The 15230-nt window shown below is 45.6% G+C and overlaps 1 protein-coding gene across 4 annotated transcripts in view; it reads right to left on the reverse strand.

Moving 5' to 3' along the window:
- Positions 1 to 15230, reverse strand: part of LIMS1 (LIM zinc finger domain containing 1) — a 99367-nt gene that overhangs the window by 47588 nt on the left and 36549 nt on the right. For 2 of the 4 annotated variants that reach the window (XM_081948951.1, XM_081948950.1), the window contains exon 1: positions 998 to 1224. The exons of the other annotated variants lie outside the window; for them this stretch is intronic. In XM_081948951.1, the coding sequence (XP_081805077.1) occupies positions 998 to 1104 (107 nt within the window). In that variant the 5' untranslated portion in view covers positions 1105 to 1224. Of the gene's footprint in view, positions 1 to 997; positions 1225 to 15230 lie in introns of those variants that run through there. 4 annotated transcript variants of the gene reach the window in all.

The raw sequence follows: 15230 nt of genomic DNA on the forward strand, positions 1-15230 counted from the left end.
AGTGGTTGTGGCTACCAGTAAATCAGCTATCCTCTAAACCTCTTTCTGAACTGGGCAGGTTTTTTTAAGGAGTATCTTTTATTTTTACACGCTGTTTTGTTTTATTACGCACCACTAACAGTTTTGCAATTTTATTATTGACATTAAAGAATTGAGCAAACTATAGTTCTATAGACATCCTTTCCTTTCGATTCATCCCTTTGATAACATTTACTTTATAGAGTTCTTTCTCCCCCCCCTTTTTTTTTGAATTGTAGGATAAAAGGGCACTAGTTATGATCCAAAACATTGAGTTCATTTTAAAAAGAAACAGGATTTTTCACTGACCTATATTTTAAAAGTCAGTATTTTAAAAAGAATGTATTTATTGGTGGAAGGAAAAAAAAGTTATGTTGCCTTAAAAAAGGTATTTAATTTTTGGACTCCAGCCCGTATCACAAATATTACTTTTTTTTGTTATCTTCCTGCTGCAAGTGGTTTTACTGCATTCTTTTGTCAGAAGCATTTCAATAAAAAATATCCAATCCAAAAAGGGAAAAAGAAGAGCATGATCTAACAAGTAACCCATCTTTTTAAAAAACGAAATCCCCTCTTGAATAATAGATTAACCCCATTCAGTTCCCTAAAGGAAGTCTCTCTTTCTCTGCAACCGTGTTTTGCTGACTAAGTATTATTTTTAAAATATTGTCCAACACTCAAACATTGTGAAGAAAAGTAAACTAATCCAAGGTCTGTGGCCACTTTGTACTGTCACTTGCTAATACTTGTGTAGCATTTAGGTTAATGAACAAACTAATGAGCTGCTTTCCAAAAGCCCTTTCCTCTTAACTCCACCCAAAATTATCTGCTTTGTGACTATTTCTGATCATGCATGTCTTGCAACTAACGTTCTCACAATCCACCGACGTGTAAGTGATTCTTTTTGCTAAAACAATTGCAGAAATAAACCATGTGCTGAGCTCTTGTTAGCCATTAATACATTTTGCCTACCACTCACCTTAGCTTCTGCTCAGGTAACTCCTGAAGACCCAGACTATCTGGGCGATCCCGTCTTCTCCTGTATAGACCTGAATGAGATAATTCTTTCAGCTGCAACGTAGTCATTCTGCTCTGCCCTCTTCTCCCCCGAGAAAAGTTCCTGCTGAATGGCAGCCCAGCTGCCAAGATGCTTGGAAAAAGTACGTGGAGCAGTGCGTCTACACACCTGCACAGACCAGCACTAGAATTCACTTTACAAAGGCAGTTGCTGAGCTGCTTCCTGTTTCTCATAGGTACACACCCTCTACAAGAGCACTGCGTTTCCTTTTAACAGCAAGCCTCATATCTAAGGGATGCTTGCAGGGTAAGTGGAGGGCAACTGATTTGAACCTAGAACAAATGCAAATCAGGCCATTTAACTGTGCTAAAAGGCTGCTGCAAACCAGCTAAGCTAGCAGCAGCAAGATCTCTTCAATTCTATTTCTGCCTCTCACAATCAGACAAAAGTTTCAGCCAACTAAACTGTTCCCCCTACCTTGAATTGGTAGAAAAAGAAACGTGAGAGTACTTTATTGATCTAAGGAAGCTTTAAGTCTAGTATGTATTTATCTGATCCATCAAAATGGAACCTTGGTGTAATTAAGTTTAGAATGAATTAATCTGATCAGCTAAAACAGAAGGAAAGAGTAATGAAAGGGAATGAATGGATGAAAACGTTATTTTTTTCTTCAACATTCCTTCAAAATGCAAAATAACAACAAAAAATGAAGCCAAATTGAGAGGTGGGTAGAGGACAACTTTGTCAATAGTCTGGTTCTGCACAGCAGCATCAAAAGCTAACCACAAGAGACTATAGAAACTAAAAAGAAATAAAAGGATTTCCTGCTAAAGAAATTGATAGAGATTTTCAAGTCATTTAACAAAGTCATGAAACAAAGAACCGGCTCTTCTAATTTTCAGTAAGATACAAATGGACTAAAACTGAATCCAAAAGTTAAAGGCAACAGTGTATCACTATGAAAATGCAGAAGCAAAATTATTTCCAACGCCCACGTTGTAAAGATAATAAGGTGTCACAGGATGGGATGTTATTATTTAAAAAAAAACAATTCATAAAACAGGTTTTTGCACAAAAGATTCCTACAAAAGAGATTTTTGGGAACTATTCAGTGACATAAGAGCATAAGAACAGTTCTGGTGGGACAAATCAAAGACCTGTTTAATCCTTTATCTAGTTTCATTAAGTGCCCAGTTGTCTTTAGGAGTCCTCAAAAACAACATGAAGTCTTTGAAACACCCCCCCTCCCCTATTTTTTTTTTTTTTTTTGCACAACTGATATTTCCAAAGTGAACTCCTGATGAACAGGTAACTTCTATCCAGATTTTAATGGTCATGGATAGATTTATCCTAAATAGAAATACCTTATTCTTTTTAAAAAACCATTAAAGAGAAAGAAAACCCCTTGAGAAACTCCATTAATATATTTTATAGCAATATCCACATGTTGACTAACCATGAAAGGCTCTGAAATCTCGGAAAGGTTAGATTTTATCATTTTTCTGTTCCCTGGAGGGAAAAAAAAACCACTTAAACACTAAACACTGAATTTATCCACATATGAGTAAGTCCAATGACATCTAGTGGTTAAATTCCATAATGACACTACCCCAAAATATATTTTGCTTTTCTTGTACCAGAACAGTTAGGTCTTTTTATTTCAAATTCATTTTTTAAAAAGCTGGTTCAATGAGTTACTATGCACAGAACTAAAGAGAAATATCATATAGCACCTTTACTTCAGAAACAGAGAATACTTAGCCCATACTCTTTATGATGTTATAATTTTAAAAGTGCTAATTACCGTGTTTCCCCAAAAACAAGACAGGGTCTTCTTTTCTTTTGACCCTCAAAATAAGCACTTGGCCTTATTATTATTTTTGAGGTGCAGGAGGTGGCGAGTGTGGTCACCTCATGGCTGCTACTGTGTTGCAATATTTTCGGGGAGGGCTTATTTTAGCGTATGCGCTCCAAAGCCTGATTGGGATTATTATCCGGGGAGGACTTATTTTTGGGGAAATAGAATATATTCATTGTAGGTAATAAACCCAGAATAAAATCTGTGGGAGTAAAACTGACACAACATTTTTGTTTTAATGATACTATTAAAGCCAAATCACATAATGCAAATTGTATTTATTTTAATGACTGGTTGCCAACTGTGACATCTGCATGCTTCTAACTGTATCTATCAGACATAGTTAGATCACAGCTAAATTCAAAGTTGCAATGTAGCTTAGAAAAGAATTTATAGAAACTTCCAGATACAAAATGAAAAAGAAATTATGGCAAGAACCTTGAGAAAAATTTCTGTTACTAAAGTAATTTTCACCTAGCACAATTTATAATGTAATATTCATAAATCTTTTGTTTTTGGCAACTGGGACTTGTGTGTGCATTCACCCACACACTTCTCTAAAATTTCATACTCTGCCTAGTACTGTTCTCCCTGTGCCTAAGCAAACAATGATTAACAAAAGAGTAAGGTTCTGGATTTAGGCAAGAAAAACAAAATGCACAGGTACAGTATAGGTGGTACCTTGCTCAATAGTAGTAACTGTGAGAGGGATCTTGGAGTCCTAGTGGACAACCATTTAAATATGGGCCAGCAGTGTGCAGCAGCTGCCAAAAAAGCCAACCCAGTTCTAGGCTGCATCAACAGAGGGATAGAATCAAGATCACGTGAAGTGTTAATACCACTTTATAATGCCTTGGTAAGGCCACACTTGGAATACTGCATTCAGTTTTGGTCGCCACAATGTAGAAAAGATGTGGTGACTCTAGAAAGAGTGCAGAGGAGAGCAACAAAGATGATTAGGAGACTGGAGACTAAAACATATGAAGAATGGTTGCAGGAACTGGGTGTGTCTAGTTCAGCGATGGCGAACCTTTTTTGGCTCGCGTGCCACTAGTGGGGGGAGCGCAGGGGGGTCATGTGCGGGCGTGCCACACCCATAATGCAACACGCGACCCCCCCAGTGCGCATGCACACATAACGCGTGACACCTCCCCATTTTCACATGCTTTTTTCGCCCTCCCCAGGCTCCAGAGGCTTTATAGGAGCCTGGGGAGGGCGAAAAGAGCCTCCCCCGACCGTCCGGAGGCTTCCCTGAAGCCTTCAGAACACTTAAAACCAGCCTCCAAGCAAACCGGAAGTGACTTCGCCATCCCTGGTCTAGTTTAATGAAAAGAAGGACTAGGGGGAGACATGATAGCAGTGTTCCAATATCTCTGCGGTTGCCACAAAGAAGAGGGAGTCAAACTATTCTCCAAGGCACCTGAGGGTAGAACAAGAAGCAATGGGTGGAAACTAATCAAGGAGAGAAGCAACTTAGAACTGAAGAGAAATTTCCTAACAGTTAGAACAATTAATCAGTGGAACAGCTTGCCTCCAGAAGTTGTGAATGCCCCAACACTGGAAGTCTTTAAGAAGATGTTGGATAGCCATTTGTCTGGAACTGTATAGGGTTTCCTGCCTAGGCAGGGGGTTGGACTAGAAGACCTCCAAGGTCCCTTCCAACTCTGCTATTGTATTGTATTGTAAATCTCTGGGCTTAGTGTACACCAAGCAACTTATGACAGTTCCTCATTTAGAAAATGTATAATCTGATATAGTTAACTAACCATTTTAAGGAAAGTCTTAGCAATTTGTGCAAACAGTCTGCAAATATTTTCATCAGAGAGCTTCTTTAAGAAGGGGTTAGATTGGAAACAACAATCCCTAAATGGCTTATGGAAAATAAAGTTGTTTTTTATTGTGAGGCATCTCAAATCTTTCTTCTGGAACATTAAACAGCTTATTGGTTTCCAACGAATATTCACAGAAAACTGATTCACTCTTCGTGCTAAGTATATAGAACACGGGTATCAAACTCACTGTGTCACATTGCTGTCACATGACATTTCGCTACATTTTCCCATTCGTAGAGCTGGGGTGGGTGTGACCTGCACTTGATGCATCCACCCCACAGGCAGCCAGTTTGACACCCCTGATATAGAAGATGGTTAACTGCCACTGGAGAGACCAAGATTCATGTCTCATTTGATGATGATATCTGCCAGTTGAGTGAACCAATGATTATTTCTCAGCACAGCCTACCTATTTTAATGGTGGGAATAAAATAAGATGGGATGCACTTCTATGTATAAGACAAGGCAGAATATGCATGTAACCAGTGAAATGTACAAAGAATAAACAAACAAATAAGCTTGCTTTACTGCAATTTAAAGAATAAACCACAATTGGTTGACTCAGGCAATATTAGTTTAAATTGAAATTGTACCAATCACATTGTCACTTAGTACAATATGTGACTCCAGTACAGTGGTGGGTTCTGGATCCTGTTCCAATCGGTACGATGCAATGGAGCCTGGCGTCCACCACCTGAATGCGTGCAGCGCGCATCTGCGTCCTTACCTCCTGCGACACCTCCGCGATGCTTGTTGCTCGCCGGAGCGTCACGCAGGCGTTGTATGCTCCGTGCGCGTGTGCGGAAGCACCAAAGAGCTCAAATACAGGAGGACGGGTGGGCCCTCCAGAGCACCATAACAGAATGGTACCCGGTGCTGCCAACAGGCACTGGTACGCCCATACCGGGGCATACTGCCTGCAACCCACCACTGATCCAGTAAATAATTAAAGCTTTATTTAACAGTATAGTTATATGAACAGAACATACATGGTGTACTGTAAGACATTGTTTCTCTTTCAATAAGCATATCAACAGAACTACTCTTGTGTGCATTATTATAGAATGACTTTTAAAGCGAATTGCTTTAAAACTGCAAAACTGCTTTTTGTTTTCCTCCTTTTTTTTTACTGTCCAGTGTGAATAGTCTTGCCCTCTTCTTCAATAACTTCTAAACTAAACTAAACTAAACTTTAATTTATAAACCGCGCCCTTTCCTAAACAGGACTCGGGGCGGTGTACAGTCATATTAAAACAGTATAAATACAAAATATGGGTATACTTAAATATACAAATAGGTAAACGGAGGAGGTAGGATGTGGACTGTACAATATTTAAATTAAAATACAAATAAACATTAAAATACCCTTAAAATACCCTTAAAAACTACCCAATAAGATGTTTGCCAGGAGGTTAAATGGGACTATAAATCAGTTAAGCCAGCTAATTGGAACAGGTGGGTCTTAAGCTTCTGTCGGAAGGAGCGGAGGTCGGTGGTAGTTCTAATATCGGGGGGGAGGTCATTCCAGAGGGTTGGGCCCATCACAGAGAAGGCTCTACTCCTGGGTGCCGCCAGTTTCTCTTTGCAAATTCTCTTGCTTTATAGTTATTTCCCTTTTAGGAAGTTGCTAATTAACTCTTGCAATTTAATGGCAGCAAAGAAGACAATAATTCCATTGCGATAATTTAAAGGCAATTTAATTTCTCAAAATAACAACGTAGATCTTCGTCAAGAAATGCTAAAAAGATAATGTAAAAAGTACATTATCAGTGTTTTCAATATATTCTTTAAACTAATAAAAAAAAGGTCCAACTGATCCAAAACTGCCTTTGTAACAAATTTTATTTATTTTCAGGATAAATATTCCATATTGACACAAATCCATGACTCCTTCTTCCCTTATCATAGGCAGTTTTGGTTCTCTTCCTGGACTTCTTACATGGAAGTTTCTCTTGGTTACCTTCAACATCACATTCTTTAATAATTTTTTAGAATTTTTATGCAACCAACCAGAGGAAATGGGAAAAATAAGATCATTTCATTTCCGCTGAAACATTACCTCTGAGCTATTTCTATTCAGGTTATTAAGTATTACTGTATAATATTCCAGAATTGGCATTTTGCCTCTTTCCTCCCTCTATCCTTTTTCCTGTCCTCCCACTTAGATTGTGCCTAAAGGCAAGGACTGTCATGCTTTAGTGGTTTTAAATAAGCTGCCCTGGGTGTCTGTTTTAGCTGAAGTAAAATGCTTAGATGAATATGCAGGTAATATGATTACCTGCATATTATGGGAGTTGAAGTCCACAAGTCTTAAAGTTGTCAAGTTTGAAGACCTCTGGCTTAGACAATGGCAATTCATGGGGAAAAAAAGGAAAGAAGCTCATGGAAGGAGATATGCTGGAAGAAGATAGGAAACTGGTCACATTGCTACAGTTCCTGTTATAAAATGTGTTTCTATTTTGTTGCCCCAAGATGGTAGGGGTGGAGCAGCCCAACTGGCAAGCTCAGCTCAGTGCTTGTTTTATTTGGCTTGAAACAATTTTTAATAGTCTCTTTCATAATATCCTTGATTCATTTTCTTTTATTCCCATATTTTACTTATCAGACAAATCCACAATTTTGCTCCACGCTTTGTAAGTTCCTGGTGCAACAGGCAAGAATAAACAGAGAACCAACCCTGGAACTTTGAAACCAGCCAAGGTAGCAAAACAATTTAAGATTAACCAATTCTTGACTAGAAAGACTCCTACAGAAATCACAATCTCCTGAAATTCAGTGAGTTCCGACTGTGTAATCACATTTTACTAAAGATTTCAATAGGAAGAAACATTTGCTTGGTAATTATTCAAGGCACTTAGGTATTAGTAAAGGTAAGATGGAACCTTATTAGCTTGTCCTAAAGGTAAAGGTTCCCCTCGCACATATGTGGTAGTCCAGTGATGGATTTCCAATTTTTTTTTGCTACCAGTTCGTTCTTGCGCACTTGTGCGCAGAAGCATCCGGATGGGTTGGTGGAGCCTCCTGCTGCCGCTACTACCGGTTTGCCCGATCCAGGCCAAACCAGGAGCAACCTGCTAGTCATTCCCAACTCTAGGGAGCAGTGCTCATCTCTGTTTCAAAGCTGAAGAGCCAGCGTTGCCCAAAGATGTCTTTGTGGCATGTGGCCTGCATGACTAAATGGCGAGGGCGCAAGGAGTGCCGTTACCTTCCACCAAACATGGTTCCTATTTTTCTACTTGTATTTTTACACGCTTTTGAACTGCTAGGTTGGCAGAAGCTGGGACAAGTCACAAGAGCTCACTCCATTACGCAGTGCTGGGATTCGAACCACCAAACTGCAGACATTTCTGATCGACAGTTGTAGCTTTTCCTACAAGCGCCTTAATTTAATTACAAGTGTTTTACCCTGCATTAGAGATTGTATGGTGATATCCTACTAAGATGTGAAACCACATTCTGTTTTTTTAAACAATAATGAGAACAACAATGCCTTTTCAAGCGAGGCATATTCAGAGCACAACAGTGTCAGCAAGGTGTAATGAAAGTCAATGTTTTCCCCGCACTCGATCATATTTTCAAGTGTCTTTCCCATGCATGGTTTAGACTGAAAGTTTACACTAAGGCAATATGTTTTGCAGACAGGAACAGAGATATTTATCAATATAAAACAGCTAAAATTAAAAGTGAATGAAGTAATGACATGTTATAAAATTATACACAATGAATTATTATTTGCTTATTTTTAAAATGTTAATTTTAACAAGAACAATCAATATATATATGTGTAGGTGTATTAGTGGTGACAGTGTAGCCATACTACTAACATAACAAAAAAAAAAAGGAAAGCATTGTCTTTTCAGGTCTATACAAAAATTCTTTTGAGCTTCCTTATGCAGAAAAGGTCCACAATTCTTGATATCCTAGATGAGTCTAAATATTAGAGATATAACCAAGAAAAATATATGCATTATGGGTAAGCAGTGAGCAACAATCCTCTCTGCTTCCACCCTGAGATTTTCTCTCTTTGCTTGTGATAACATTTCCTAGGGCCACAGTGCCGCAGTGGTCAGAGTGCAATACTGCAGGCTACTTCTGCTGATCGCCAGCTGTCAGGAGTTTGGCAGATCTAATCTCACCAGGCTCAAGGTTGACTCAGTCTTCCATCCTTCCGAGATGGGTAAATTGAGGACCCAGATTATTGGAAGCAATAGGCTGACTCTGTAAACCGCTTAGAGAGGGATGTAAAGCACTATGAAGCGGTATATAAAGTGCTATTGCTATGGTAAGTTTTGCAACATCTCCCTCTGCTGATAGAACAGTTATTACGTTTCATGGCAACCTGAACCATACAAAACTGTGTACCTATTACACAGTTCAATGCTTCAACCCACACTCTCTTTAGGTTCCTTTTTATTTTCACTGGTCTATAACATTTGATTTCCTATGATTCTCAATTAATGTTCATTTCATATGTATCAAGTTAGTTTTAACTCTAACTCTAAAGCTTTTTTATAGTTCTAGAACCTACTTTATATAAAGGATTGATTGATTGGTTTATGTGTTGTCAAGTCAGTGTCAGCTCTTAAGAACCACCTATTTTTTCCAAGCAATATAGAGAATGTCATTCTACTTTTGCAGAAAATGAATTTTTAACTAGAATAATTTTTATTTCTGGATTCCAGGGAAAGGAGACAGGATAAATTTGCTACTCTCCCCCTATACCCATGGATTTCTTGAATTTGTCTTCATTAAAGTCACCAAACCTCAAACACAATGAAATTGGAAAATTTACATTCACAAAAGTTTGCAGCATTGATCAACTTGAAAACATTATTGAATAAATAAGTAAGTTTCGGACTTAGTATCTTTCTGGAAGGCATTAGTCAGAGAAAGAACGTTGGTCTTACCTGAACGTTTTTTTCTGGAGATGTGGAGGGAGGGGTCACGGCAGGGTTATCGCAGCCTGATTGGTCCATTTGACTGAGAGAAAGCTTCTTAACCTTCGGCTTCTCCCGTTGGTTCCCAGTTTCCGCAATGTCACGGCCAGCACCTGTAAATTAAACACAAACAAGGACAAGCCCCCCCGGGGCCTCCCGATTCTACACCTCCCGGACCCTGTCTAACTAACTAGGGCGGGAATGTGACCCCTCCCTCCACATCTCCAGAAAAAAACGTTCAGGTAAGACCAACGTTCTTTTTCCAGTAGTGTGGAGGGAGGGGTCACGGCAGGGACATACCCACGCTACGTCCCTGGGCGGGCCGACTGGGTCCCAGGTGAAGAATCGGCCACCACCCTCTGAAGGACCCTCCGACCAAACGATGCCTCAGCCGAAGCATAAACATCCAACCGATAATGCCTAATAAAAGGCGTGGGGGAAGCCCAGGCCGCCGCCCTACAAATATCCTCTAAGGGCGCCCTGGTGGCCCAGGCCGCAGAAGTAGCGGCACTGCGGGTGGAGTGAGCAGTGATCCCCGATGGGGGGGGCTTCCCGGAAGCCCCATAAGCCTCAACTATGGCCAACCTTATCCACCGTCCTATGGTGGAAGACGACACCTTGCGTCCTAACGAGCCTGGGTGAAAAGAAACAAACAACGCCTCGGTCCTCCTAATGCCCTCCGTTCGCTTTAGGTATATGCGAACCGCCCGGCGGACATCTAGCTTATGCCACACTAACTCCTGCTCCCTTGAAGGATTGGGACAGAAATTCGGGAGCACAACTTCCTGGGCCCTGTGAAACTGTGAATTCACTTTCGGGATGAACGAAGGATCTAACCGAAGGACCACCCTGTCCTGGTGAATTACACACAGGTCACTGCGGGAAGAAAGGGCCCCCAACTCTGAAATGCGCCTGGCCGATGTAATGGCCACTAAAAACACCACCTTAAGGGTAAGCAGACGCATATGTATCGTTCTAAGCGGCTCGAACGGGGAGCCCGTCAGAGCCTGGAGAACCAGGGTCAGATCCCAGGTCGGAAATCTATGAACCGGAGGCGGACGGATATTGGCCGCCCCTTTCAGAAAACGCTTAATCAGGGGGGAACGGGAAAGAGTCGGAGAACCCTCCCCCCCCAAAATGGTGGCCAAGGCCGCCACCTGACGCCGGAGAGTATTATGCGACAAGCCGTCCTCCAATCCCTTCTGGAGGAATTCCAACACATCCGGGACGGTAGCCCTAGAGGGATCCAACCCCAGTGGAATACACCACTTTGCGAACGCCCTCCACGTGGCGTTGTAAATCCTAACCGTGGAAGGCCTCCTAGACGCCTCTAAGGTGGCAATGACTCCTGACGAGAGCCTCCGCCCCCTCAACATCCCCCGTTCAAGAGCCAAGCGGTCAGATGAAGCCACTGTGGCTCTGGGTGATCCACGGTACCCTGACGCAAAACGACCTCCCCTGGGGAAATCCTCCATGGATCTACTACCGACAGCTGGACCAGGTCCGCAAACCACGGTCTCCTCGGCCAGTACGGGGCTAGCATGACCACGAGAGCCCTCTCTGTGACTACCTTCCTTATCGTTCGGGGAATGAGGGGAAGGGGAGGAAAGGCATAAAGAAGGCCCGGAGGCCACCGGCTCCTGAGGGCGTCCGCTCCTTCCGCCGAGGGAGTCTGGAACCGGGTGAAAAAACGCGGCAGCTGGGCGTTCTCGGGTGAGGCAAACAGGTCCACCAGCGGCAAGCCGAATCTGATGCAGATTTTCCGGAACAGCTCCGTGCCCAGTTGCCACTCGCCCTCGTCCAGAGTCGTGCGGCTGAGCCAATCCGCCTGGAGATTCGACACTCCCGAGATGTGCTCCGCCACGATCGAGGCCAAATGCCTCTCCGCCCATAGTCCCAGCAACTGTGCCTCCCGCCAGAGAGCGCGGGAACGAGTGCCCCCTTGGCGATTGACATGGGCCTTCGCTGCCACATTGTCCGTGAGCAAAAGAACATGTTGCCCCCGCAGGTGATGACGAAAAGTCCTGAGGGCCAGTCTGGCGGCTTTCAGCTCCAGCCAATTGATGTTGTGGCGGAGATCCGAGGCAGACCAACGCCCCTGGGTCATGTCGGAGTCCATCACGGCCCCCCAGCCGAAAAGGCTGGCATCCGTCGTCACTGTAACTCTCTCGGGCTCCCAAAAGCAAGCCCCCTGTTGCAGCGCTGGGGACAGCCACCACCGAAGAGAGAGTCTCACCTCCGCTGGTAGAGGAACTGGCCGCAAGGAGTTGCTCATCATCCTTCTCTGGACTGGGATCAAGGCCCACTGGAGAGGTCGCAGATGGAGTCGGGCCCAGGGCACTATCCCTATACAAGAGACCATCTTCCCCAGGAGCTGTGACAAGGTCAGGATGGAAACAGACCTTCTTTTTCGTATGGAAGAGACCAGCTGGCGTAGGCTGGACAAACGTTCTGGAGACAGGCGGACCCTCCCTGACTCTGAGTCTATCACTGTCCCTAGGTGTAGGATCTGCCTGGATGGGGACAGGTGGCTCTTGGGAAAGTTCACGGAAAACCCCAACACCTGAAGCCAACGGATCGTCAGCCGAAGATCCGACCTGGCTCTGGATAAGGATCCTGCCTGAACCAGGACGTCGTCCAAGTAACACTGAAGTCTCACCGGAACGGAACGCAGGTAAGCCGCCAGTGCTGCCAGGACTTTGGTGAACGTCCTCGGAGCTGAGGCCAGACCAAACGGGAGAGCCCGGTACTGGTAATGCCTGCCCCGGTGAGAGAACCTGAGATAACGCCGGTGAGACTGAAGAATGGGGACATGGAGATAGGCCTCCGTCAAATCTACTGAGGCCATGTAATCCCCCTTCCGAATGCCCTGCAGAATGGATTTCAGGGACGCCATCTTGAACCGCCTGTATACTAGGTAGCGGTTCAGGCGTTTCAGGTTGAGGATCGCCCTCCAACCCCCCGAGGATTTTGGAACTACGAACAGGTGGGAATAGAAGCCCCGCCCCCTGTCCGGCTCCGGAACGACCTCCACTGCTCTGATTTCTAGAAGATGGGCGACCGCGAGGTCCATGAGGCGACGTCGCCTCGGGTCCCGAGCCGGGGGAAAAACTTTGAAAAAACTTGGGGGTTTGGAAAGGAATTCTAACCTTAGGCCGTGGCGAACGGTCGCCCTGACCCAACCGTCCAACGTGACCCGATCCCACTCGTCCGCATACAGTGCCAGGCGGCCTCCGATGGGATGACTCGGGTTCGAGTCATTTCCCTCTGCGGAAGGGGCGGCCGCCCCCCCCACGAAAGGGCCGCTTGGCCTGCGGCTGATATCTGGAACGGTCCTGAAAACTCTGCCTATTGAAAGGCCTGTCCTGCCTATACGGTTGGTATCGCTGGTCCTGATCCCTGTCATAAGACCTGAACTGGGGTCTGCGATAGGGATGACTACGGGGCTCCGTCTTCTTGGTGGATGTAGGCATAACTTTCTTCTTATCTTTATTTTCCACCAAGATCGGGTCTAAAGAAGCCCCGAACAAATTTTGACCCTCAAAGGGGGCAGCTACTAGATCCCACTTGGCTTTATAGTCCATCTGCCAGTTCCTGAGCCACAGGAGCCTACGAGAGGCCACAGAGGTGGCCAAAGCACTTGACCCAAATCTAACAGCGTCTAAGGTCGCATCAGCCGAATACTGACACGCTGCCATTATTTTAGCCAAATCCTGGTGTACCCGCTCATCTTGGATCGGGATACGATCCTGAAGCTGGCGAAGCCACATAACCGTTGTACGGTTGAAGTACGAGGCGGCAGCCGCCGCCCGCACCGCCCATGCTGAGGCCTTGAAATTTTTACGTAAAGTGAGCTCCGCCCTCTTGTCCTCTGGTTTAAGCTTGTCTGCCGCGTCCCCCGAGACCACTGGGGAGGATGAGACTAAAGCTGCTATGGGCTGATCTATACTCGGAAGCTGAATAGCCTGCACAAACGACTTTTCCATGTTATAGGCGCGACGGTCGTTGCTGCCCGGCGGAGAAAAGTTAGAAGGACGGGCCCACTGACTAGTAGCTACCTCCAAAAACAGGGGGGGAGCAGGAATCTCCTCCTTATTGGTGGCAGTCGCTGAGAACATGACCATGTCTGGATCAGTGGGCGGAGGGACTGTGGGGTCCCCAGTGCCCACCTTGGTGGTCCTCCTAGCCTTCTTAAGCAAAGGTTTGAACATGGCCTGGAGGAACAGGTTTGAGGAACGAGGCGGCTCGGGGGCCGCATCCTCCTCCTCCGAAAACCCCCAATCATCCCTCCTCGCCTCCCCCCTTGAGGAGACCTCACTCATGAGGGAGGGGGAAGAAGCCCTAGACCTAGATCTACCAAAAGGAGTAAGCCTACTGTGATGATACGACCTGTCCCTTTGGGCTATGCCCCTAGAGATGGCCGCAGAAATAAGCCTTTTGAGGTTCTCAGGAAGGTGTTCCAGATCCTCCTCATCGCCCTCTGAGTCATAATCTGGTGCCACATGGGCCCTGCTACGTTTACTGCCCCTACTCGGGCCTGCAGAGGTACCCTCCAATGGGTCCTCCCTATCTGCCCCTCTAGTCCCCCGGGAAGGAGAAGGAGAGCGAGGAACCCCCCGCCCCAGACTCCTATCAGATCTACCTGAGGAGTCAGATGAAGATGAAGGGCTAAACCCCCTGGCCACAGGAGGAGAAGGACAGGAAGCCAAAGGACGTGGGGATCTGGATCTAGGCCCAGGATCCCGGGCCTGCCTTTTCTCCGCCCTTTCAATAACTTTTTCAATGGCCCTTGATCGCCTGAGCTCATCTCTTTGCAGAGCTCTTGAAGGCCTTTCCTCTGCGCAAGGCCGAGGAGCTCGAGGCCTAACTGTGGGGGTGGGATCCGCCCTATCTTCGCCCGCCTGGTGTGGCGCGGCCTGCTGGGACTCCGATCTCTCCGCCATCGCCCCACTCACGTGCTCCAGGTGGAAAACAGTCGAAAAACAGGAAAAATCAGCAGCCACAGCCCTTTAGCTGGTGAGAAGACGCCTGCTCTGGGCTGCCTGCGATGCTGTACTCGCACCAGCACGATCCTCCGGCCTCTATGTGCTGCAGGCCCAGCCACGTGTGACAAAATGGCCGCCGGCTTCCGTGGGCGGTCCTCCGACAAAGCGCGCTCAAAAATGACCGCCGACCTTGGCTGACGCTTCCTGAGCCTCTGGGCGACCGCTCGCAAGCTCGCCGCCCCGATCCAAGCCTGCACTCACTGGGGGAGTCTAAAAACCCCCGTAGACAAGAAAAAATGCCCCCGCGCCTCTGCCGCGAGCCGCAACCGGCCCTGGGATTAAGGCGACTTGAAAGGAAGCCGATCTGCCGCTTTCGCGCCGAAAAACCCCGGCGCGCTGCGGCTCCAGTCAATCCGGACGTATCGCTGCAAAACTAGGCAGCCAACAAGGTTATAGGATCGCCCAGCACGCCCGAGACTCCAGGCATCAGTCCGGGCGATCCCCTGGGAGAGGAAAGGCATGGAACGCCCCCCCCCCTGTCTCTCAGCCTTCCGAGGGCAGTAACAACAGCCCTGCAAGGCA

This window comes from Natrix helvetica (genome assembly GCF_964273705.1).
Source record: "Natrix helvetica genome assembly, chromosome: 3".
NCBI classification, from domain to species: Eukaryota; Metazoa; Chordata; class Lepidosauria; order Squamata; family Natricidae; genus Natrix; species Natrix helvetica.